Genomic DNA, 22,690 nt, shown 5'->3' with positions numbered 1-22,690 from the left:
TCCTGGTGCTGGTCACACAAGACTACGTCAGGGTCCGCAGCAGTGTATCATCGGGTGTAACGGCTCTGGATTTCAGATGTAAAAGTTCGTCCATTTCATCTGCATTAGACTTTTCAAAATACTCGCTCAGGTGGTTTATTCCGTTTCATTTGTCAGTTTTGTAGATGGTCTACTGTGAATGCTGGAGAGCCGGTCTTCCCCAACATGCCGTGACTGTGCCTCCTGCTGTCCTTTTTTAAGATTTTGTTATTGATAGTATTGTAGCGATTCTCGCTAATGCATCTCTGGACAGTGTGTTCTTCTTGGGATTGTATTATGAAACAGGCTCCCGTGGGTCGTAGCCTCCGCCCAACAAAACAACCGCTCTAACAAGTTGCACACCCCCTAACCACTTTTAACCGTCAGTTATATTAATGTGCCTCAGGCGATCCCTTTTCATTTAATGTTTTCTGCTTCACGACAGCCTCCAATCTCCAGTCAATCCGCTCCAGTCAATAAATTCAGATGTACATCCAATCTGCAATATGCCAATTCAATAAACGTACCAAGCACCATTCCTCAATTTTTATTTTTATTTTTTTTGGGGTGGCAAAAACATTGTTACTTCACACAAACACCGTCCCTTCACTTATTTGGTCTTTTGGAATGTTCCCGGGAGACAACTTACACCCTCGTCACCGCTCCTCATCCCTCACAGACAGGTACCACCAGTGCAGAAACATAGAGAAGGTTTTCCTGCTTACCTTTGAGATGACGCGTTTTAGCGTGTGTGAGAGAGAAGGAGAAGGAGCAGCAGCTCCGGTGTCGGCCCGGCCCGTGGTCGCTGCTAGCTCGCCAAATGTTGTGGATTCATTATTTCGTACTTTTTACTATTTTCTAAGTATTCCCTAACTCACTGACTATATCTATCTGACTCGAAATGAGGACCCACCCATCCTTTCAGTAACACACTGGAGATCTGGGTGAAGTTGATTCACAGAGATTTATTGGAGCACCAACACTCGAATAAACCAAGCTCTTTCCGGAAAGACACCCACGAGGTGATGATACAACACTTCAGTTTATACATTTCTTTGACTATTGGATTGAGTGAAGCCCTCCCCTTCAATCCTAACTGCGTAACCCTCCTCCTGTTGTTGTCGTCCCACTGTTCTTCTCCTTGTCCCTCACTTGCCCCCCTATCTGGTTGTTGATGCTAAACTAACGGGCTCAGGCTGGTCGGCTGACTCTATCTCGCTGGGCCTCGCGTTCTGTCCCCTCGCGTCTACACACACAAACATGAGACCGTTGTCCCACAGCTGGTGTCTCTACATTATCTTGTCCTAAACCTTTTGCCATCCCCAGTGTCATGATGACTCGTGTCTTTCCATATCTTTGCAACCTTGCCTAGTTGCCGTCTCACTATATCTGTCTATAATATCTCTTCTTCCCATCATACAACATACAATTTCAAAATGCTTGCGTAATAAACCCTAACGGCAAATACTTGGCACATCACTCGGCCCAAGATAATTAGCTATATTGTCGAGGCAGCTATTCATCTGTGCTTACTGCAATCATTTATCAGGCGTATGAGAAGATGCGTAGCTTTGCTTAATCACAAGAATATAACGCTTAGCCTCAATGATTCAGTTAGTATCACTTATGTAATAACACAGTGGTATTTGTGTAGTGGAGTTTTAAACATCATTTTTCAACTAGTCTGTCCAAACTTACGACTCTTTAGAAATTGATGGAATAGCACAGGAATATAGAAAAGGTTGCAAGATGTGACATTTTTAGATCAGAAAAGCATTGGAGAAAAGGTGCAGTTGAATTGAGACTTAAATGCCAGTTCTGACCGCAAGCCATTCACGAGATAATGGGATTCTTTATCATTATAGCACCACTCTGGGGTCAATGAGTTAATGAACCTTTTTTGGCTAAAGTCTTCACAAACACATTTAGAGGGGGAAATAAGAAAGGGGGCCCTAATTGGAGGCTTCTGCCTGCTGAAGAAATTCACCTTTGTTTCACTTTGTCAATGAGGGCTTATTTGGATAATTTATTTAGTTTGCTATTTGTTAAAAAGAAAAGGTAAAAGAAAAGGTACGGCCGAAGTCGGCTGAAAGTTCAAAGACCTGTAAATATGAAATAATCAAACACGTGAATTCCCCCCTTTCCCAGACACTACGTGTTGAACATCTCCGATGACATTGGGAACTTTGGAGAGGTCCGTCTCCCCATCCTGGGCTGCCTGGCCGTGTCCTGGTTTGTCGTCTTCCTCTGTCTCATCAGGGGCGTCAAATCCTCTGGAAAGGTTAGTCTCTCTCTCACTCGCACACACACACACACACACACACACACACACACACACACACACACACACACACACACACACACATACTAATAACACTCATTCATAGACATCAAGGCTTGGCCACATGTGAAAACAGACATAATACTCCCATAGCAAGTCTGTTTTCTTGACTGTTTTATCACTTGTACGTTTAGCCAAGGAAGGTTACTCATTTTAACTATTATGTGTGTGTGTGTTTGTGCGCAGGTGGTGTACTTCACAGCCACGTTCCCCTATGTCGTTCTGACCATCCTGTTCATCCGCGGCATCACCCTGGAAGGAGCCGTCAACGGCATCAAGTACTACCTGACTCCCCAGTGGCATAAGGTCCTCGATGCAAAGGTATCCGCTCAAACACACACACACACACACAGCTGACGGGCTGCGGGATTCTTTGTTCTACTTCTGACGGGTTGTTGGGTTCCGGCCTTTGTAGGTGTGGGGAGACGCGGCGTCACAGATCTTCTACTCCCTGGGCTGTGCATGGGGGGGGCTCATTACCATGGCCTCCTACAACAAGTTCCACAACAACTGCTTCAGGTGGGTTCTCCAGACGGTGGATTAACGGGAACAACCTTTGCCGCTTCGACGCCACCTCGAAGAAATTGCGCTTTGGGAAGAAGCACTTGATGCTGAAAGTTTGACGACAAGATCGACACCACTTCTCACACAACAAATACAAAAGTGTGAGAACAATGTTGTTGTGGTTTTACGGGAGGTTATGCCACTGTTATCACTAGCAACTAGAGGAAACTCCTGTAAGTTATTACTCCCAGCTAAGAAACTATCTGGTTCATTAAAATTAAAATGCTGTCCGGCTTTTCATGTTCTGGTATTTGCTGCATATGATGGTTTCCAACTTGAATAATCGATTAACTCGAAAGTCAAAAGTTTTTACCCCCCAAAATATGCTGACGCTGCTTTTTATTTAAGGAAAGTATAAAAGCAATTTATTCAGATTAATAACATTAATTGTTTGGCTTCATAAAAAATGACGTCAGATCTTCATTTGAAAACAACAAATGTAGCTTGTTAATTCGGCTTCGTTGGTGGTGGGAAGATTTTTTTTAACCTTAAGAGAGACTTAAACTCGAACTGTGACTTCAAGTAACCCAGAAAGTAATCTAGGCACTGTTTTCTAATGTGGATTAGGTAATGACAATCAAATTGTGCAAATAGTTGCACAATTATCGAGGACTGGCAGAATGATTTGTCCATTGCAGGGCCGGCTTTGTGGAGACAAAGACACACTTCTACACTGATGCTGACAGAGATTTCTTTGTCTGTACGTTGCTGTAGTCCTTTGCCTTTTTACGTGGTCGGCTTTACAGAAACAAAGAGGATGTTTGAGCAACACAGACCAACGTCTTACTAATTGCACTAATCAGGGAAGCACAAGGAGTCGGAGAAGAGGAGCAGATAGAAAGTTGAGATAAACCACATTGTTTCAGTACAGAGGGACGAGAGAACCAGCAAGAGACGGAGTGAGTCAGGGCAAAAGCTCTTAAAAGAGAAGGTGAGATAACGTAAGACGGGATGAGGGACGGAGATACGTTTTTTTGGACTTATGTTAAGAGGCTGGTTTCACTTCACGCTTGAATGCAAAGGGAGCGAGGAAAGGGGGCAGGAAACGGTTCAAAGGGGGGGAGGCGATAAGGAGAGGAAAAGATGTCATTTATTCTCTTGAGCCTGTCCACACATGCTGACGGAGCGAGGGCCGCTGGGGCGGGATGCACGAGCGGAGCGGTTGAAGATATATTTGTCCCTCTGCCAGCAGCTCGAAAGTTGTGCTATCTGTGCACACAGCTGTGTGGCGGTCTAATCAGCTTGCGTTCTGCAGGCCCGTGCCTGTGGACGCACCCTCTGCCCCCCTGCAACACCCCCACCAGCCGGTGCACGAGCCGAAGTGCAGGGAGTCGGGGGGGATCGGAGGCATCTTCTGTGAATGGGGAATGTGAGCAAACAGAGCCAAGTCTGAGTCGGGCTGATTGGAGATCGGCAGCATGCAGCTCAGACTGCTGCTTCTCAGGACAAAGACTGCTAGGCATCTTCATGGGAAGAAATGGACCAGAGCCCATTGGCACCTTTTAGCATTGATCTTTGGCCTCTGCCTCGTCTTCATCCCTGTCAAAATCCTCTCGAGGAGCAACACATCTTGATTGGAAAATTAAGCTTATGCCTGAAATATTGATATCATCATGTGTGGGTTTAGTGAACATGGAAAGATACATGATTGATGGAGGTTTGGGAGGCTGGTCAGGTGTTTCTGACCTTTGTAGTCGGTTGCTGAAACACCACCACCTCATCGCTAGGGGTGTAACTGGATCTATACATTGAATCAGGGATCAACAATCCAACATCGTTGACGTGGTGAAAACATCAATGCGGGTCATCATCTTCAAGATGAGCCTCCACACGCCTGGGACAGCAGTTTGCTTCTTTGCGCACCTCCTCCCCTATCATGACCAGGCATAACTGTCTATTTAATCGGCAGTCTATTTAAATGTAACTGATTAGGTTATACAATATTGTCTAATATTGTCTCAATTGAGTGAAATCAAAATTTGCATTCTATTTGTATGGATTGAAATTGTATCGCAATGAAACTTATGATTTACACCCATATGGATTAAGGCGACTGAATTATCATGCGTTTATTTTTCGTCAATAGTTGGGTAGCAAACTTACAACTCAGACCCCCCTTAATTAACCATCACTAAATTTGGCTCCCTTCTCACTTCGCACCTCCTTCTAATTTAGTAATTAACATATGAAGTAAACTCTCGATGTTCGGTGTATCGTTCAATGAAGGTGGTGAGTAAAGATGTACTCATAAATAGCCTTTGAATAGCCTCATAGTTAATTAGGACATGTGGCGTGATCTATGGAAAAGTACCACTGTGTGTTTTCTCTTATCCTGAACCTTCAGTAAACGGTGATTCCACTTAATGGCCAACTTGTAGTTCCTTCTCTTCTCTTCATCACTTAATGGCCAACTTGTAGTTCCTTCTCTTCTCTTCATCACTTAATGGCCAACATGTAGTTCCTTCTCTTCTCTTCGTACAGAGACAGCATCATAATCAGCATAACCAACTGTGCAACCAGCGTGTATGCCGGCTTTGTCATATTCTCGATCCTGGGCTTCATGGCCCACAACCTGAACGTCCCCGTGTCGGAGGTGGCCGACCACGGGCCGGGCTTGGCCTTCGTCGCCTATCCAGAAGCCCTCACTCTGCTGCCCATCTCACCGCTCTGGTCACTGCTCTTCTTCTTCATGCTCATCCTCCTGGGACTGGGGACTCAGGTGAGGCTGGGAAACCGTCCAACCATACTTTTGACCAGTAGCCTACTGTGTGTTTACTAGTAGTAGCTTACTAGTAAGAGTGAGGGATTACATTTAACTCTGCGTTGACCCAATTTCCTTTGCTTTTTGTGACGGTAATAAGGCATTTGTGGTCCTTCCATGAGGAAGAAGGAAGCGAGAGAGCAGTGATTAGGAGTTAGCGTTCGTCAAAGATGCAGAGAACATTGCAATCCTCCGTAACCTTTTGCTTTCAACTTTGATAAATCAAATGGACCTTCGGACTGCAAAAAACCTGCGAAACAAAGAACTGCTCCATGAGCGTAGGTTCTGCTTTGTGTGTAGGGCTTCTAAGACAATGTGAACGTCATTGTCCTTTTAAAATTGGTAGCATGCTAACATTAGCGTTTAGCTAAAAGCACCACTTCTAACTGGCTTGTAGACTATTATTATATTGTGTATATATATATATATATATATATATATATATATATATATATATATATATAATTATATTATATTACCATTAGCTGGTAAATATAAAAGCCCTTTTATTCTTGACAATCTACTTTAGTGCTTGAAATTCTGATGCCACACCCTCTCCAAATAAAATAATTGGTGGAATGCTAACTACAAAAGTGAGGTGTGAGGATAAATATGTAGCTGCTCACAGAAACACCTTAGCAAAGCTTTGACATCATAGTGGATATAGAAATGTAAAATCTACTGAACATTTATTGTGTAATTTGACCTCCCACAGTTTGAGACGTTAGCGGAAGTTAAGTTCACTTAACTGTCACTGTTCACGTGAAAAAGGTCTCGTATTGGTTCACCTTCCTGGTGAACCCATTCTCATCATTTAGGAAGGAGTTTGAGCAGCCGTCCAAAGCGTCCTATTGAACTTAACCCACAAACCTCATCCCTGTTGCGGTAGTTCTGTCTGCTGGAGACCCTGGTGACGGCCGTGGTCGATGAGATCGGAACCGACTGGATCATCCGGAACAAGACCGTTGTGACACTTTCGGTGGCCATAATTGGATTCTTACTGGGAGTGCCGCTAACAACACGGGTAAGTCCTGCCCACGAGCAGAGTGCGTCTTTGAGCGGGCGACGGTGGGTGAGTGGGGAGCACAGTCGTCCTCCAATCAGAGGGTTGGCGGGTCGACTCCAGGTCCGGCGAAATCACATGTCCATGGGTCCCAAGACACTTAACCCAACATGGCTCCTGTAGCTGTGACCACAGTGTGTGAATGTTAGTTACTGATGGGCTCCTGTGTATGAATGGGTGAATGATGACATGTTAAAGAGCTTTGAGTGGTTGCAAGACTAGAAAAGCGTTTTACAAGTACAGTCCATTTGTAGACAACTCGTCTTCTGTCATGAAGGTGACTTTGTTTTATCTTCTGGGTGCAGGCGGGAATCTATTGGCTACTGCTGATGGACAACTACGCTGCTAGTTTCTCTCTGGTCGTCATCTCCTGCATCATGTGTATCTGCGTCATGTATGTTTATGGTAAGATAATGCTGCTTTTGGCTCTCATGTGAATTTGGAACAAGCGCCATACATTTTAAAATATTTTAGAAGATCAGGCTTTGAGCGATAAACTTTACTGTGAGTCTGATCACCGGTGCATAAGGCGGGATTACGAGTCAGTGCTTCTAATATTCGAAGGTGTAATAAGCAATAATATTATAAATTCATTCATAATAAAAGAAGAAATTCTTCAGCTTCTTTGATTTGAATGAATGTGAGGATCCCCTTAAACTCGCCAGGCACCACTTAAACTGAACAATCACTAAAACAAGGGACGAAAACATAATGTCATTAAATGTAAAGAAAATGCTATTACTAACATGATATAAAATCTACATTTATATATATATATATATATATATATTAAAAAAGGCTTACCTTAAGGTGAAGGGACTAAAGAGACCACACGCTGTATCATGTGTACACGTGTTTTGTAGCTCATTATCAGAATGTGAAATGGTTCCATTTGGATAACTCTTTTCTCGTGACCGCAGGCCACAAAAAATACTTCAAAGACGTGGAGATGATGCTGGGCTTCCCTCCTCCTCTCTTCTTCAAAGTCTGCTGGAGATTCATCTCGCCCGTCATCATCTCTGTAAGTGAACACTCGCACGGGTTCAACCTCCAATCAGAATCAGTTTTTTAATGGAACCACACGCCAACTCAGCGATCCGAAAGTCTTTTTTTCCGTGTTGCTGACGCACTGTGTGAGCCGCCATGGACACTGATCAGTTCAGCCACTGATGGCTTTGTTTCCAGTATAAACTTCTAAAAGTAAATCTTTCGGACCGGGAGATGGGTGCAGCTGATATCAGAGTGGTATTTCCCAAGCAGGCGCATTACCCACTAAGCTGCTGGGCCAACCAAGATATTCATTGTTGTGGATTACTGTTCAGCTGTTTTTGTTTCCTCATTTGACTGCTCAGATTAACGCCTTCGCTCTGCAGTGCCTCTACCAGAACTGTGACTAAACTCACTGCTCTTGTAACCGGTGTGCTTTATAATCCTAATTATCTGCATCTTTGAAATAAAAACAAATGGCTGCCGTCCAATGGGATTTCACCTGTACTGAGTCAATGCCGGTACCGGTCGTGTGGGAACCGGTTCCCACACGACCGGTACCTACCTATTGTCAAAATGCTAAAGTAGTGTAACATTATGACAACTTTTGTTTTTCTCTTTCCTCTTTCTATGTTATGTTGGATGTTAGTGACAGATTTAAATATACACTTTAATCAGCTTTTATTTTCTCTGACTTTATGTTTCTCTCCTGTTTTTTTAAATAAAGTTTTCCATCAGCATGCTCTGAATGATCACGCTCACTCCCGACCTCTTTTCTCCGCGCGTAGTTCATCCTGATCTTCACCGTGATCCAGTACAAGCCCATCACCTACAATAACTATGTGTACCCCGGCTGGTCTCTGGCTATCGGCTTCTGCATGGCCATGTCCTCGGTGATCTGCATACCCGTCTATGCCCTCTACAAGATCTCAAGGTCCCCAGGGGCCACCTTCAGAGAGGTAACGGCACACACCAGAGATAATTACATCGTGTGTGCGTCGGCTGCAGTAAGCGGCAGAACATGTTGGGTCCTTGAGGCCATTTCGTCAGTGTCAGTGTTTAGCATCAAATATTCCAAATGTTGTCCTTTTACCTAAAGTTGTACGGGTTGTGTATAGTAGTTGACAACATTTGTATTTATTTGTTATATTATTATATACTACTTGGAGCTACCGGTATGCCCTCATGCATGTTACACGGTTACAGTTGACCGCATGGTGGATCGGTTAGATTTAGTTTGCCGTGGCTCAGTACTGCTTCTTACTGAAAGGATCATGTATCAGCCGCTGCAGAGCGCAGTTATGGTGTCGTTGTGAGTAATCGCTGAAAGCAGCAGTGACTCATCTTGGATTCGCACCTAGTCACACGTTGCTTTGTTTAAATAACTCGCCCTTTAAGTCTCGCCCTGCTGCTCTCACCCATGTGTCCCTCTTTGTCTTTCTCATGTGTCCCTATTTGTCTTTCTCATGTGTCCCTCTCTGTCTTTCTCGCTCAGCGGTTGAAGTTCGCTTGCCAGCCACATCCATCGTGGGGCCCCGCCCTGCAGGAGCACCGGATAGGCCGCTACGCCTCCTTGGCCTCCGAAGACACGGTGGAGTCTCGTCCCCTCAGGGAGAAACAGGAGCTGAAGGAGGAGCAGAAGGGAGAGCTGAAGGAGGAGCCGAAGGAGGAGGAGGAGGAGGAGGACAAGGAGAGGAGGGATGAGATCAGCCTCACCATCCAGGGAAGCAACGGCTCCACCAACACACAAAACAACCCCAATCCCAGCGCATAGGCGGCACAGTGCTCCGTCAGCGCTGCCGGGCACCGCCCGAACACCCCCCCCCCCCCCCCCCCTTCAGTTCTCCACCAACTCTTCCCTCTCTTCTTCCCTTCTCCCCATCCTACAACCACTTTCCCACAGACCTCTGTGGGGGAGATCCCGTTCGCTGGAGACCTTTACATATTGTAAGGGCTTATTATATCGATCCTAACCTCGTCTATCCATCCATCAATCTGCGTGTTGTCTCTAGATAAACGGAGAAGAAAAAAAGCGAAAGGAAAAAAAAAAAAATTGGGTCGTCATCCAAAATATTTGCGTGTGTATTAGCGTGTGCGTGGTTTGTCCGTTTGTTACACATAATTTAATGCAGTTTGTTTTTCCTTTCCCTTTTTTTTTTTGAAAAACTTATGTCATATATGTCATCTTCATGTGCAGTCAGAGGTACCGTAGATTGTGAAGCTGCATGTGTTTGTTTTGGGCATGCAGCACCATAGAGACGCACACTGTTCTCCTATAATCTGTTAGCTGGGTCTTTGTGGGATCGGGCACTTCTCTCGCAGCAGTGATGTGGTGGCTGGAGACTTGGGATGCGATTTTCAGTGGTGCTGTGACAAAGAGGAAACGAGGTGGAGCGGGGCCACGATACCGCTTGATAGGAGGCGGTCACACTCATTCACACCCATACACTCACACTATGGTACATTTTACAGCACACAGTGACCTCAACCGTAGGTGATCTCAGATTAATACTAAGCCTGTTGTTGTTTTTATGCTGCTTCTTTCTTTTTTTAAATTTCTTTAGAGTTTGACAGAGCACACACGTTTAACACCTGAGAGGGCGACTGACAATTTTCCGTGGGAAACGTCCTCCATTTTTTCCAATTAAAGCTGATGATTCAGCAGAGAAATGTCAGTTAACAGTTAACTTGGAATGGTGCTGTAGTCTCTGCCTCTCACACGCACACACACACACACACACACACACACACACACACACACACGCATTGCATTGACATGCAAGCATTTTTTCCGAGTTTTTAAACAGAATAGATCCCAACGCCCATTTCTCAGGGTCCAAGTTAAACTTGTGGTTCCTTGGCTGTGGAGACCTTAGACCCCCTAATTCTGTCGACAGACACACACACATATGTACACACAAAACAGGGGGGTGTAGCTCTGTCTGTCGAAGTGCCATCTCTCCTTAAGTCTTCCAGGCATTCTTTCTGAGTAAAATGCATCTCAGGATGAGGGCCGTGGAGGAGGATCCGGGCTAGAGGACGTAGCCAGAGACGGTATGGTGGGCATGTCGTAGTCTGTGTCTCCTCGTGGGTCCTATCAATCTGCCCCGTTCAGGCATGTTTACCAAAAACACCCGAGTTACCAGAGTCCTGCACATGTTTTTGGTAACGTATGTATACTGTTTATCAAGAATGGTACGGTAGTGGAACCTTAAATGTACTCGCAGGTGTTTACTCTGAAGCTCTGAGCCGAGCTGCGCTGTGATTGGTGGAGAGGCAGAGAGGTGCAGCTGGTTTCCAGAAGAAAACAGAATGAGAGTCTTAAATGAGTTGTGTAGGTTTAAATGTAGCTGTATAGTATCATTCTCTCGGTAGAGTCTCCTTTTTACCTCTCATTATTGTAAAGTAACTTAGTAAATAATTATAAGACAACATTTGTTTATTTTGTACAAAAAAGAATTAAGAAAACTACAGAATCTCACCTAACCATGTTCACCATTCCTCATCCACGACTTGTTGTCGTTTTGCTGGCGGGTGTGAGGGAGAGGCACGCGGGTTGGGTTTTCCTTAAAGAAGTGTCCCGGCTAGAGGCCTTCCAGGAGAACTTGGTAGTGGTGCGGTCACAGCGTGTGGCGATCTGAATACTGAACAAATACATGCAGCTGTGTGTGAAGATCACATCTGTCCGTCTGTAACGTGGTTTATCTTTAGCGGGTTTGAGGGGTTCACAGACCGAGATACCAGAGTGACCATGGCACATGTTCTCCGAATATACCAGGTATATGTTTGCGTTCCTGTCAACAGTTAGCTGGCAAAATCGAAAGCACTCGCGTGTACCTGCGGGGGAAATGAAGCCCGAGGCGGCACCCGGTTAGCTTAGCTTAGCTTAGCATAGCCTGGAGACGGCAGAACAGAATCTGCCTTCTGATGCTCACTAATGAACACATTTTATTTGTTTTTTTCTTCTCATAAACCGAAAAACATCTGCTGGTTGCGCAGCAACTGTTCCCGGCCAAGAGTTATTTTGCAAATTGCTTTTTACCATCTCGCCGAACATCAAATAAAACAGGTTATATGTGTTGATTATTGATCTACAGTGTTGTGTTGTTAAAGAGTTGCTTGGATGATTTGAGCCAAACTAGCAGTGTTTATGCTAAGCTAATCTAACCAGCTGCTGGCTCCAGCTTCATATTCACCATACATAAGAGTAAATCAATCCAATTCTAACTAACTATCTAACTCTCAGGAAGCGAAATGGGCGTATATTCCAAAATGGTGGATTCTCCTTATAAGGATTTCATATGACTTCATGCTTGTCGGTTTTTACCTACATTTTTGTAATTATGGAAGCACAACTTCAAACTAAATCTGACTATTCCCCCACAATTCTTTAGAAGAGGAAAGTAGTTTCATCATGGAAGTGCAGTTGCCTCGTTCCTCCACAAGATGGGGCGACACAATAGAGGTGAACCAAATAGAAAGAGCCCAACAGACACCGGGGCCCGGTTCCTCGTACGTGGCCTACTGGGTTAACCGGATCATTTTCATAAGATTATACAGGTCAGGTTTTTCGGTTGGCCAGTTTGGCCAAATCACCATAGCAACACATCCAAAAACTTGAACCTGCTCCATCGCAGACTAATTTAAGTGAGCTGGATAAGCCGCCCCACTCCCACGGAAAGAAGTCCGCTCCCCCCCTCAGAGATCCCACTGATGAGCGATACCAGTTAGATCATCGCTTTATGGAGAGAGAGTTCGGTTCCTTCCAGGAACCGAGACAGCCCGACTTCAATGGATTTCCGACAGGAAGGTCACAGGAAGGTCCCAGGAGCTCACGTTGTGTCTAAATGTTAGTGAGTTGCGGCTTTGCGTTCGATCTACTGTAACTTCCTGGTTTTGGAAATATTCTCCCCACGCGTTGTATTTTGTAATAGTGTTGTTTTTTTCAATTTAATTACAAAACCAGGTGCTCCTGGAAACGATACATCATCACCTTGCTTCCTCCGAGTAGAATTCTTGGTTTTATTTCCCTGAAAGAAAGGTGAATATGGGTTGTTATTGTGGGTGCGCATGCGGAGGACCTGTAGCTCGGACCGGTTCCTTTGTGCGGTTGTCTTGTGTGTTGCTGTAGTAAGTGAGGCTCAGCCACCACGTCACCATGCTTTCTCTCTCCTCATCCCGACCCCTCGCCATCTCTGCTGGCCCCACAACTCTGTACAGTAATGTAAAGAATATATAATCGGACTGTGTGTATGTGCTTGTTCATCTTTGCTTTCATCTCAAGGGCGGGGTTAAGTGTGTTTTTTGCGGGTCGGGAGGGGTGGGGCATTGTTTCAATTTATTTTTTTGATTTTGTCATTTTTCTCGTAGAGTAATGTAGACGACGTCGGTGTATTGTGTACTCTGTGTGTAGTGGAGTAGCTCTTACTGCTGAACCTGCATGAAGAGCATGTGTAGTGTCGGTATTATTAATGTCAGTGTACCTCTAACCTATCGGAACTAGCCAAGTCCTATTCTGCTAATGATTTTATCTTTTAAGAAAGAAACACTTTTTGTACTAAAAGAGAAAGATTTTAATCATTGTTCATCTAATGTTAAATCACATTACTTTTGGGTTGCTTTTGAAGTTGTGTTCATTTAAAGATTAAGATAAAGCCAGCTCACGAGGATCAAAAAAAACTTTGGATCAAAACTTGAACTACAAAGCGAACGCTTTGTTTTTGTGGCTCTGGTGTGGATGGCGGCTGCAGCTACATGTCCAAGATGTTTTTTAAACAGTGTTACATGGACTTAAAGGACCAGTGTGTAGCATTTAGACTTATCACCCGGCAGATATGGTCAGTCAATCATCTTCTATGCCACTTATCCTTAAAGGGTTGCTAGGGGGGGGGGGGGAGTCAGCCCGTGCGAACATGGGAAGACAGACGGGGTTCGCGCCGGACAGTTAACCACAGGGCCGACATGGAGACAAATAACCACTCACACACCTATTACCCCGGCCCCCCAGAGCGTGTCTGTGGGAGGAAGCCGGAGGGGGAGTGGGGGGGCACGCAGGCTCCACACAGAAAGGCCGCTGGCTGGTTTCAAACACACAACCCTTTTTGTGAAGCAGAAATGGTGCACAGTATTAATGCGCTTGGCGAGCTGGAGTAGTTTCAGTTGGTTGCAATCTGCAACGTGACCAAACGGTACACGCTGGCCCTTTAACGCTTATATCTTACAACGTGCAGTGGCAATGGACGCAGGACACTGTTCACCGCTAATAACCTGTGGCCCTTAACCCAAAAGGGTTTTTTCTAGTATCGTAGTTGTTACAAAGGGTTACAAATGAGCAAACATCAAAACACCAAAATGACGGCACTATGACGGAATTAGCACCAAGACACATTAATACCCATTTTCATTCATGTGCAGCGCTAATGCGTGATCACAACATGATATTGTTTCATGTGGACGTTTTAGGCAATTGTGACATAAATGTATCAGATCGGGGTCCAGTTCCCTTTATATTTTGATTGATTTGTCCTTTTAGTCAAGTAAACCTTACCAGTTATTTGGCTACCAAAAGACAAAAACCTTTTAGTCCTCCAAGAAACTTAGAACAACTGAGAATATTAAACAATTGAGTCATATCTTGAGATGCAGTCTGAAGTGGCTGTGCAGGAAGCCACTGATGTTGAAGAACGTGAACAATTTTTCTACTCAAATTCTACTGAAAAACGAAACTGTGATTTTTACCTTGTGTCTGTAGTTCTCTGTAAATTACAGAACATTACCTCTTGAATTTCTTACTACTGCTCATATAAGCACACTCATATGTTACAGCACTTTAGGGATTTTTTTTTTGTAAAAGCAACAGGGGGAGGAAAAAAACAACAACCTATCATTAGAGTAATAATTCACACTTCCATTCTGTGAAAAAGCAGAAAAGTACGGCAGATTATTTTAGTCCAGTTTTCAGCGGACTGGCTGAGATAAACTGTCAGTGGGAAAATGCTGTGTTGTTGCTATTCCAATTGAAATAGTTTCATGGGAGGAGAGGAAAAGCACAAGTGAGAAAAAGAGAACACAGTTCTTCTGGTATCCTCTATCATATCTATCTGTCAATCTATCTAACCATGTCTGTTCTTCTTGTTCTTCAACCCTTAGGGCCAAAATCCATTGAAATGTCTTAGTCCTGTCGGCTGTATATCGTAAACTGTTGAATTACAAAATGGTAAATAAAATCTATTTTAAAGATCTGTGCGCTGCAGTGTCCTTGTGTCGTATCATGGATGACATGATGTAAGTATGTAAGATCTCATACAACATTTACAAAAATAAAGTAATAAACCGACCGCTTATTGCAGACCTTTTGGGTTCAAGCCACCTTAAAGTTTGACTATATATTATCTTTGAAACATGAAAAACTAGTTGCAGTACAGCTTCTGTCTATTGACACACAAGTGTAAGCATGTCAGAGGATTTGCTTTTATCACACGTATGTGTGACCTAAGAGGCTCTTGAATGAATGAAAATGAAGTCAGCGATAGCGATGAGTCCGCAACAGTTCAATAGTGTGTCTTTGAGGTGAATCACTGTCTCCAGCTGGAGGCCTTTACAGGGATGTTGAAGTCATGACCCGTGTGAACAGAGTGCAGCGGTGTCAGTAACAAAGAACAATGGGGCTGTTGCTCGTTGACAACAAAATTAAGAATGGCCGCATTTTAATCGGGAGTCCGGTGTTGTGTTGTAGTATCTTAGCTTGGTTAAAAAAATCCATTCAACATGAAGTCTATTAGTCACTAGCTCGCTAAATCACCTCTTTCAAACATATTGCGTCACCGAGGTGCACGCTGTGTCTAGCTGAAATCAAACGGGACCCCTCTGCGGTGACTTCTAGCATCAGTTGGGCCTATGAGTGGGACAGAGAAACTGAGCATCAGGGCCGAGGGCTTATCAGTGGCTCACTAATGGGGAACGAAGGAGTTGAAATGGCGAACATAGAGGGGATGTGTGGAGGACTCAAGACCCAAAGAAGACTGTTAATGCAGGTGAGTGACCACAATGCCGCACGGATTGAGCTCTCCGGACGAGAACGTCCTCATTCACTCTTTTATTGTGTGCGTGCATCCTGCCCTGAAAGCAAATTTTAGAGAAAAGTAAAACAACAATACAGTTTTTTTTGTTTTTTTTGCAGCTTGTGAACCACTCGGGACGTCCTGACAGTCCTTGCTTTAAATACATTTAATACGCAATACATAGCAAATCCTCCACGGTACGAAGAAATAGCAACAAAGAAACCGGTTTCACTTGAATCCAACTTCACGAAGCTCATCAGCACGTGAACTACGCGTGCAAGGCAGTGAACTACACAGGCTTTAACACTGCCGTATAACAGCTTCCCCACTAGGTGGCGCTCAAGAGGCAAATAACATTTAAAAAAAAGGCTGTCGACGTCCATAAGCCTCTGCCACTCATACCAATAACTGATATCTGCATGGTACTGTACACAGAACAAATAAAGCTTTTATGGGAAGTACAACAACAAAAACGAGATGATCCCAACAAGCAAATCCCTTCATGGCGCCTGCACTGTATCGCGTAACTGATCAAAAATCCATTGCTCCAGACTTGACTATTCAGCAAGCAGCTAAAGATAAAATGTCATAATAATGGCACGGTTTAAAATGTTAAAATTCTAACCATGGCAACTGATGAAATCAGTGGCGCCGGTGGTGCGAGCACATTACCACGTGGAGTCAGAAGAGGGCAGCATGGCTGTGAACGTAAACAACCAGTCTGGATCACGGCTCAGCTGGCATCAAGGGGGTCTCAAGATTCAAACGTGTGTTTCAGCCCTTTTGTCTTTGATATTCACCATCACACTCTATCTTCTCTATGCATTTTAATTGTTTTTATGAATACACCAGACCACATTCAACAAAGCTGTACATAAAGCCCTGGATGCGGCTGCGGGAAGATGTGATGGTTTGTACACAGTATGTGGGCAAACACTTGGTGTTGTTGTAACAGCCAATGAATCACTTTTTAGAATCAGGAAAAAAACACTCCACTGGAGCTGCTACTGTTCTGAGGCCTGAGCAACCAAGTGACCCCTTTCTTTTTTCTTTCACTCGACACTTTGGCGATTTTGTCTTTGTCTCACTAAAGCATATTGAATTGAATTGGTTGTGTGGTGACAGCATGCTCCTCCGTCAGGTGGAATTTGAAGAAGGCACCATGAGTATTTATACTCAGCCAAGCAGCGTTATTAATGGGCCATAACATCCATCATGCGGGCCGGCAGGTTACAAGATTAAGCTGCGTAATGAACCCGGCTATATGTCAATGGCTCGTTAAGTGTCAACACCGCACTTGTTATGGCTGGCTGTTGTTTTCCGACTCATAAGTCTGCCCTGTGACATAATCACATAAGCTGTTTGGGGAATAAGAGCACCAACCAGACTCAGAAAAGCACCACTTTAGAGCAGAAGAGTGGAATTATGAGTCCGGATCCGAAACGGTGTCAGAGTGAGGGGCGCTTGTCGAGGTCGTGGCTGTTGAGTATGAACCCTGGTATGCGGCCCTCGGTGGAGCGCTCCAGCCGCTGCGTTCAGGGGCGGTTGAAGGACATTTCCTACACTCGAGTCGCCTTTCTTTTACCGACAGGAAGCAATTTTCCCGCTTGGGGGACCGTTGTTGCTTTTTGTTTGAAAGGTGACTCCAGTTGTCGCCTGTGATGCACGACGTGGCTCCTGTGCGACGCCACAGCATTATGCTTTCATTATTAAGGTTGGAGAGAGCGGCTTTAATCGTTATTCAGATTATGTGACATTGGCCTGAGATTGATGAATTGATTTTACAATTGGTTCCGTGTGGTCTTTCTAAATGCAAAGTAGTAATTAGTGCTGTGGAAAAATAATTTTGTGTCAGAGCGTGAAGGTTTTGTCAGATCATGGGGAGTTATTGTAAGGAGAAGAAGTAGTATTGTACTTCCAATGAGTTCTGCTTGAACTGGAGCCAGGCTGTAAAAAAAAAAAGGTCTGGCACTGAAACGTTTTGCTGACTGACACATGAGGATTGAATGCTGATTCATTAACAACACGTTTGATTTATGCTTTTAGTGCTGAGGACAATTATTTTATTCCCTTTTTTACACAGAGAACTTTTGTTAGTGTCAACAGTGACATATGCAATCTAGTTGGAATAATAGCATATAATACTGATGCTATTTTCCATTTTTACTGGTTTTATTCAATCAGTTTCATTGTTTTTTTTTTGTTTTGTTTTTTACTGTTGGCTTTTTCAAAGTATTATGAAACAGACTGGAAGGAGTCTGCTGTTACTGTGGAGATCCACGCTGTGCCGTGCAGTGCTGGAATATCTCCCCGTATCTTCTCTACTTGTATCTTCCCCACTAAACAAAGTCAAATCGTTGTATGGTGAGTTTCCTAGCATGGAGCTCAAACCACGTCCATCCTCGCTGAGCCAGCGAGCCTGGCAGCAACTCTCTGTGCGGCTGGGTTTTCTGATTAATCTGTAAATAAAACAACAGTTAGGCACGATCCTGGGTGCCACATCTCCCATAAGTCCACTTTACCAAAGCGAGATTAGCCAGGCAGGGAGGCATATTTCGAGTAACTAGCGAATCGATTGACACAAATTGAATGACACTCAGGATATTTATTTACCTTCATTTGTAAAAACCGACTGGAGTTGTGCATATTCGTATATTCAGAATAGTTCTTTGTAGCAGACAATACTTCTACGGTTCCCCACTCACTCTGTGTTCCACCGGAGATTATGAACTCTGTTTCAACAGAATTTGCTTTGTGGGTTTAGTTAAACGTTCGGCTGCGAGCCTGTCAGTCACCCAGTAATTGCTTTGCCACGCTGCATTTCTCGTAAGATTACCAAAGGATAGTAGATGTCGGCTGTTAAATGGAAAGGAAATAGTTTCTGCAGCGAGCTAACAAGTCTGCTTTTATTAAATTAAACTGTCGCCTTTGCCAGGATTTGTTGCAACATGTCGATCTCAGAAACTAATTCCTGTTTCCTGAAGACTCGCTCTGCAATATGTTATAGATTAAAGCCCACTGTGTGTTTTCGTGGGTTGGTAAACAACAATGCTGATGTTAACTGAGAACTCTGTGGTGGACACATGTTCTATTTGGCTTTTATCTTCCAAAGATGCCAAGACTGTTATAATGAAACCGCGTTAATGCCAGTACGGGGCAACGATTGCCAATCCCTACATATCTGTCTTTTAAACCAAGATTTCTCATTTCAAATTTAGGTTTAATTGCCCAAGTTGACCTATAGAACGTATCCTTGAGGGATGAATGTCCGCGTATGAATGAACAGCATGCGTACACAGGAGAAGGCCTCCAACGAGGGTGGAGGAGCTGGCCGACACGCAGAGACTCTCTTTTACCCTTCACGTTGCCCGGCTCTGCTGCTGTCATGCCCACGGCTGACGGATTGGGATCAGCGGGTCCCGAGGATTTGTCTCGACTGCAGAGGGTTGGGAAAACGGGCCGTTCATCACCTTAATGGAAGACTATTGATTGCGGTGCAGAAGCATGATACCCGTCTGCAATAGTAATGGAGTTCCCAAGAAATCACTGATGAAAAGGCATCCGGGGGTATTGAGGAAGAGGGAGACACCTCGGCCCTGATTGTTGGCACGTTGTTATCTGTTTGGCTCTGCCTTGCCTCCCCCATTAATCCATCAATGTGTGCGGATAGAGAAATCAAAGCACAAGCACACTGTTAAGAAATCACTTCCCCACATCCGAAATGATTATCTTCTGGTTTTATGGATCAATATGTGTTCTGCTGTACATGAATGCACTTTATTCAACGTTGGATATATAATTCCCATATGAAGTTCATGCTTAATTTACATTTTATTTACACAGTTTGCAGATCCACAGAGCAGCATTCTTTGGGAGTCGGGTGCTCTGTGATTTTCCTCGTTGAGGAAAAGTCGTTGAGGAAAAGTCCGACGAGTTGCAGACCGGAAAGTAAAACAATAAGTTGAACGACGTCAAAAGGCTCCTCAAAGCTGTCGAGATGCAAACGTCATTTGATAGCTCACAATGCCCAGTATCCTTAATGTTACGTCCATAATGAACAATCTTGAGATCATCACCAACAAGTTGGTGGAATACAGTTTGAGTTCAAGAGTTCAGCATTATAGCCTACGCCATTTTGTTTTTATCTTAACCAGAAATGACAGAGAGCGGGCAAATCGAACATCGCAACTCTGTGGAAACTATGGTGGCAATTTGTGGATTAAGCCCTTGGGAGAAATCAAGTATTTTAAACCCGTTTGTGATTAAGTATTTATTACGAGGCAGCACTGAAACTCCCCCTGATTCCTGGTTATTTGACTCTAAATGTACCATTTTACTAGATAAAATCGGGCTTTACTCTGACTGAATGAATGAATGATGAATAATAAGCGGGGTTTTAGTTGCTCATCCATGAACATACCCTAACCGAGTTGGTTTGGTATAACTGTGGCCTTTAAATAACCGTAAAGGGTCTGCAGACCATGTTTTAACAGCAACGGACAAAGTGTCTGGCTCTGAGCGGGAACCATAAAATGAGTCTTCTCTTTTCTTTCTAGTATTGAATTCAGGCGTCGACTTGTGAAGCCTTAACACTGTTTTGTTTGATATCTTAAAGCTGGCCAATAACAACACCCGGACCCGGCATAATGTTAACTGCTGGAGGCAAAGTTACAAACCTCTACATTTAAAGTGTACATTTGAATAAAGTTAACAAACAAAGCTAATCTGCGACTGTTCTTATGTAAGCCACTGTTGTTTACTTGATGTGAACACCCTCGGAAATATCTGGCAGGATCGTGCAAACGTGCCTTTTCTCCCCAGATCAGCGTAATCCCTCTATTCTGTGATCTGGCACGTCGAAATCACTGACAGCTGTCAAAGTGTGAAGGCCAAGGGTGATGGACAACACTCAACCACAGTGTGTGTGTGTGTGTGTGTGTGCGCGCATCTGTTGTGGAGTCACAGTAGCAGGGCCTTATAACATAAGACACTCTTAGCCTCCATTCGGCTTCGACAATCCTCTCAGTGATTAGTGGAACAAATGTGTGCCTGTCGCATTACAGCTGTTGTTGTGGCGGCCATTTGTAAAGCCCCCATGTCCTGCGCGCTTTTCATTGGGAGATTATTTCAAGCTGTGAGTACAGTGTGTATATGTGTGCGTGTGTGTGTGTGTGTGTGTGTGTGTGTGTGTGTGTGTGTGTGTGTGTGTGTGTGTCTTTAAATCACTGTGATCTCCACAGCAACTGTCAGTCCATGTTATTGATTGTCACCCATGTGGACCAGATTGCAAACAAAAAAGACAATTTCCTTAACTTTTTTTAACTTTGCCATTTACATGGACATTTTTTATCATATTGCTCCATTAAGTATGTAAATGGGAATTATAGTGCACAAGTGGGTACTTTGATTTAGTCTCTATCGCTCCATCTCCGTCTGTGTGGCTGTAAATGTTGTCAAAGTTTATCTTTGCTTGTCACTTGTCACCAGCCCAAACCAGTTTTTTTTCCTTGCGATGTATTGCCCTCTGTCTTCTGTGTCACTTTGTACCTTAAGTCAAGTTTCTGCTTTTATTCAGGAGAAATAGATTTTGCTTTTCTACTTGAAGTACCTAGTAAATAAAGGCACATCAGGAAACAAATCTATCAGATAACAGTTTACTATCAGTCAGAGGTTATTTATTAGCTTATAACTAATAATAATATTTTGACATGTTTGAACAACTGTACAGTGCATACCTTTTAAAATATGTCTAAGAGGCACCACACAGGGAGGATATCGACAGCATGACGGACTGCATCACTGAATATATGAAATTCTGTGAACAAATCACAATTCCATGCAGGACTCTACGCTGCTTCCCAAATAACCAGCCATGGATCAGCAGTGACTCGAAAGCTCTTCTTAATGAGAAGAAGGCAGTGAGACCTGAGGGTGAAGATCAGGGAGCGCAAGGACCAAACTCCAGCCGAGCACCGCGAGGGAGGTGTGGACGGGATGAAGCAAATAACTGGCTTCAAAGTGGGAGTGAGGGAACAGGGGGGATCCCTTGTGAACCCTTTTCACCTGCATGAGAGAAACTTTGCTGGCAGATTGTGATCGGAATGTTATTCCGTCACAGTCATTTATAATAAGTCAACTTCATACGTTCATCATGATTATTTGAGGATTCACTAAAGGTTTATTAATGACCAACCACATTTGTGGTGTGGTAACGTAGAATATAACAGTTTACATACTGAACATTGATAAGCACATTTTTGATGATTTGTTCATAATCAAAAGCTTATAAATGACTATTTACTCATTGAAATATTCCATAATTTCAATGCTCTTTGATATATAGAGGTGTTTTCTTTGACAAGTTGAGAAACATTCTTAATTACACACAATCACTGGATACAAACCTCGGCCTTCTGAGGTTGACCACAGAGCAGCGCAAATGGAATCGTGACTTATCCGGGTGCACGTGTATGGACAGTGTGAAGCGTGGGTTTGGGGCGGATTTCCCTGCAGATCCGGGGATTTCAATTGGTAATTTTGTTGAGCTAAGCCCACGATTCTAACTCTAAGGCGTTTTTTAATAGGGTGCTTTTGTGTTTCATGGCTGGAAAACACAACTTGTTTGCAAAGTTTATCGACCAATTTATGTGCAAATAAACTGGATGGGACTTGTGTGTGCATACAAATAGCCAGTGGGTTGTATTTCCACATTATTCCTGGGAGCCAAAGAGGGAGAATTAACAGCAGGATGGAGAAGGATGGTGAAAGGAGCCCTCTGCTCTCACAGACATTGTAGAAAGAGTGTGATGTTAATTATCCTGATGTGGGTCGAAATAGGCTCATGCTGGCCCAGAGGGGGGAGGAGGAGATCATTAAAATCCTAGCTCGCACACACG

The 22,690-nt window shown here is 43.9% G+C and overlaps 1 protein-coding gene across 4 annotated transcripts in view; it reads left to right on the top strand.

Moving 5' to 3' along the window:
- The window catches only part of slc6a9 (solute carrier family 6 member 9), a 131,718-nt gene extending 122,018 nt beyond the window's left edge, over nt 1-9,700 (top strand). For all 4 annotated transcript variants that reach the window (XM_078098901.1, XM_040171873.2, XM_078098900.1 and 1 more), the window contains 9 exons: nt 2,167-2,299; nt 2,546-2,680; nt 2,775-2,878; nt 5,405-5,642; nt 6,574-6,708; nt 7,053-7,152; nt 7,668-7,768; nt 8,523-8,693; nt 9,230-9,700. In XM_078098901.1, the coding sequence (XP_077955027.1) occupies nt 2,167-2,299; nt 2,546-2,680; nt 2,775-2,878; nt 5,405-5,642; nt 6,574-6,708; nt 7,053-7,152; nt 7,668-7,768; nt 8,523-8,693; nt 9,230-9,508 (1,396 nt within the window). In that variant the 3' untranslated portion in view covers nt 9,509-9,700. The remainder of the gene's footprint in view (nt 1-2,166; nt 2,300-2,545; nt 2,681-2,774; nt 2,879-5,404; nt 5,643-6,573; nt 6,709-7,052; nt 7,153-7,667; nt 7,769-8,522; nt 8,694-9,229) is intronic.
- The last annotated feature ends 12,990 nt before the right edge of the window (nt 9,701-22,690 follow it).

Source organism: Gasterosteus aculeatus, chromosome 3 (genome assembly GCF_964276395.1).
Source record: "Gasterosteus aculeatus chromosome 3, fGasAcu3.hap1.1, whole genome shotgun sequence".
NCBI classification, from domain to species: Eukaryota; Metazoa; Chordata; class Actinopteri; order Perciformes; family Gasterosteidae; genus Gasterosteus; species Gasterosteus aculeatus.
This window is presented reverse-complemented; position numbering and strand designations above follow the sequence as displayed.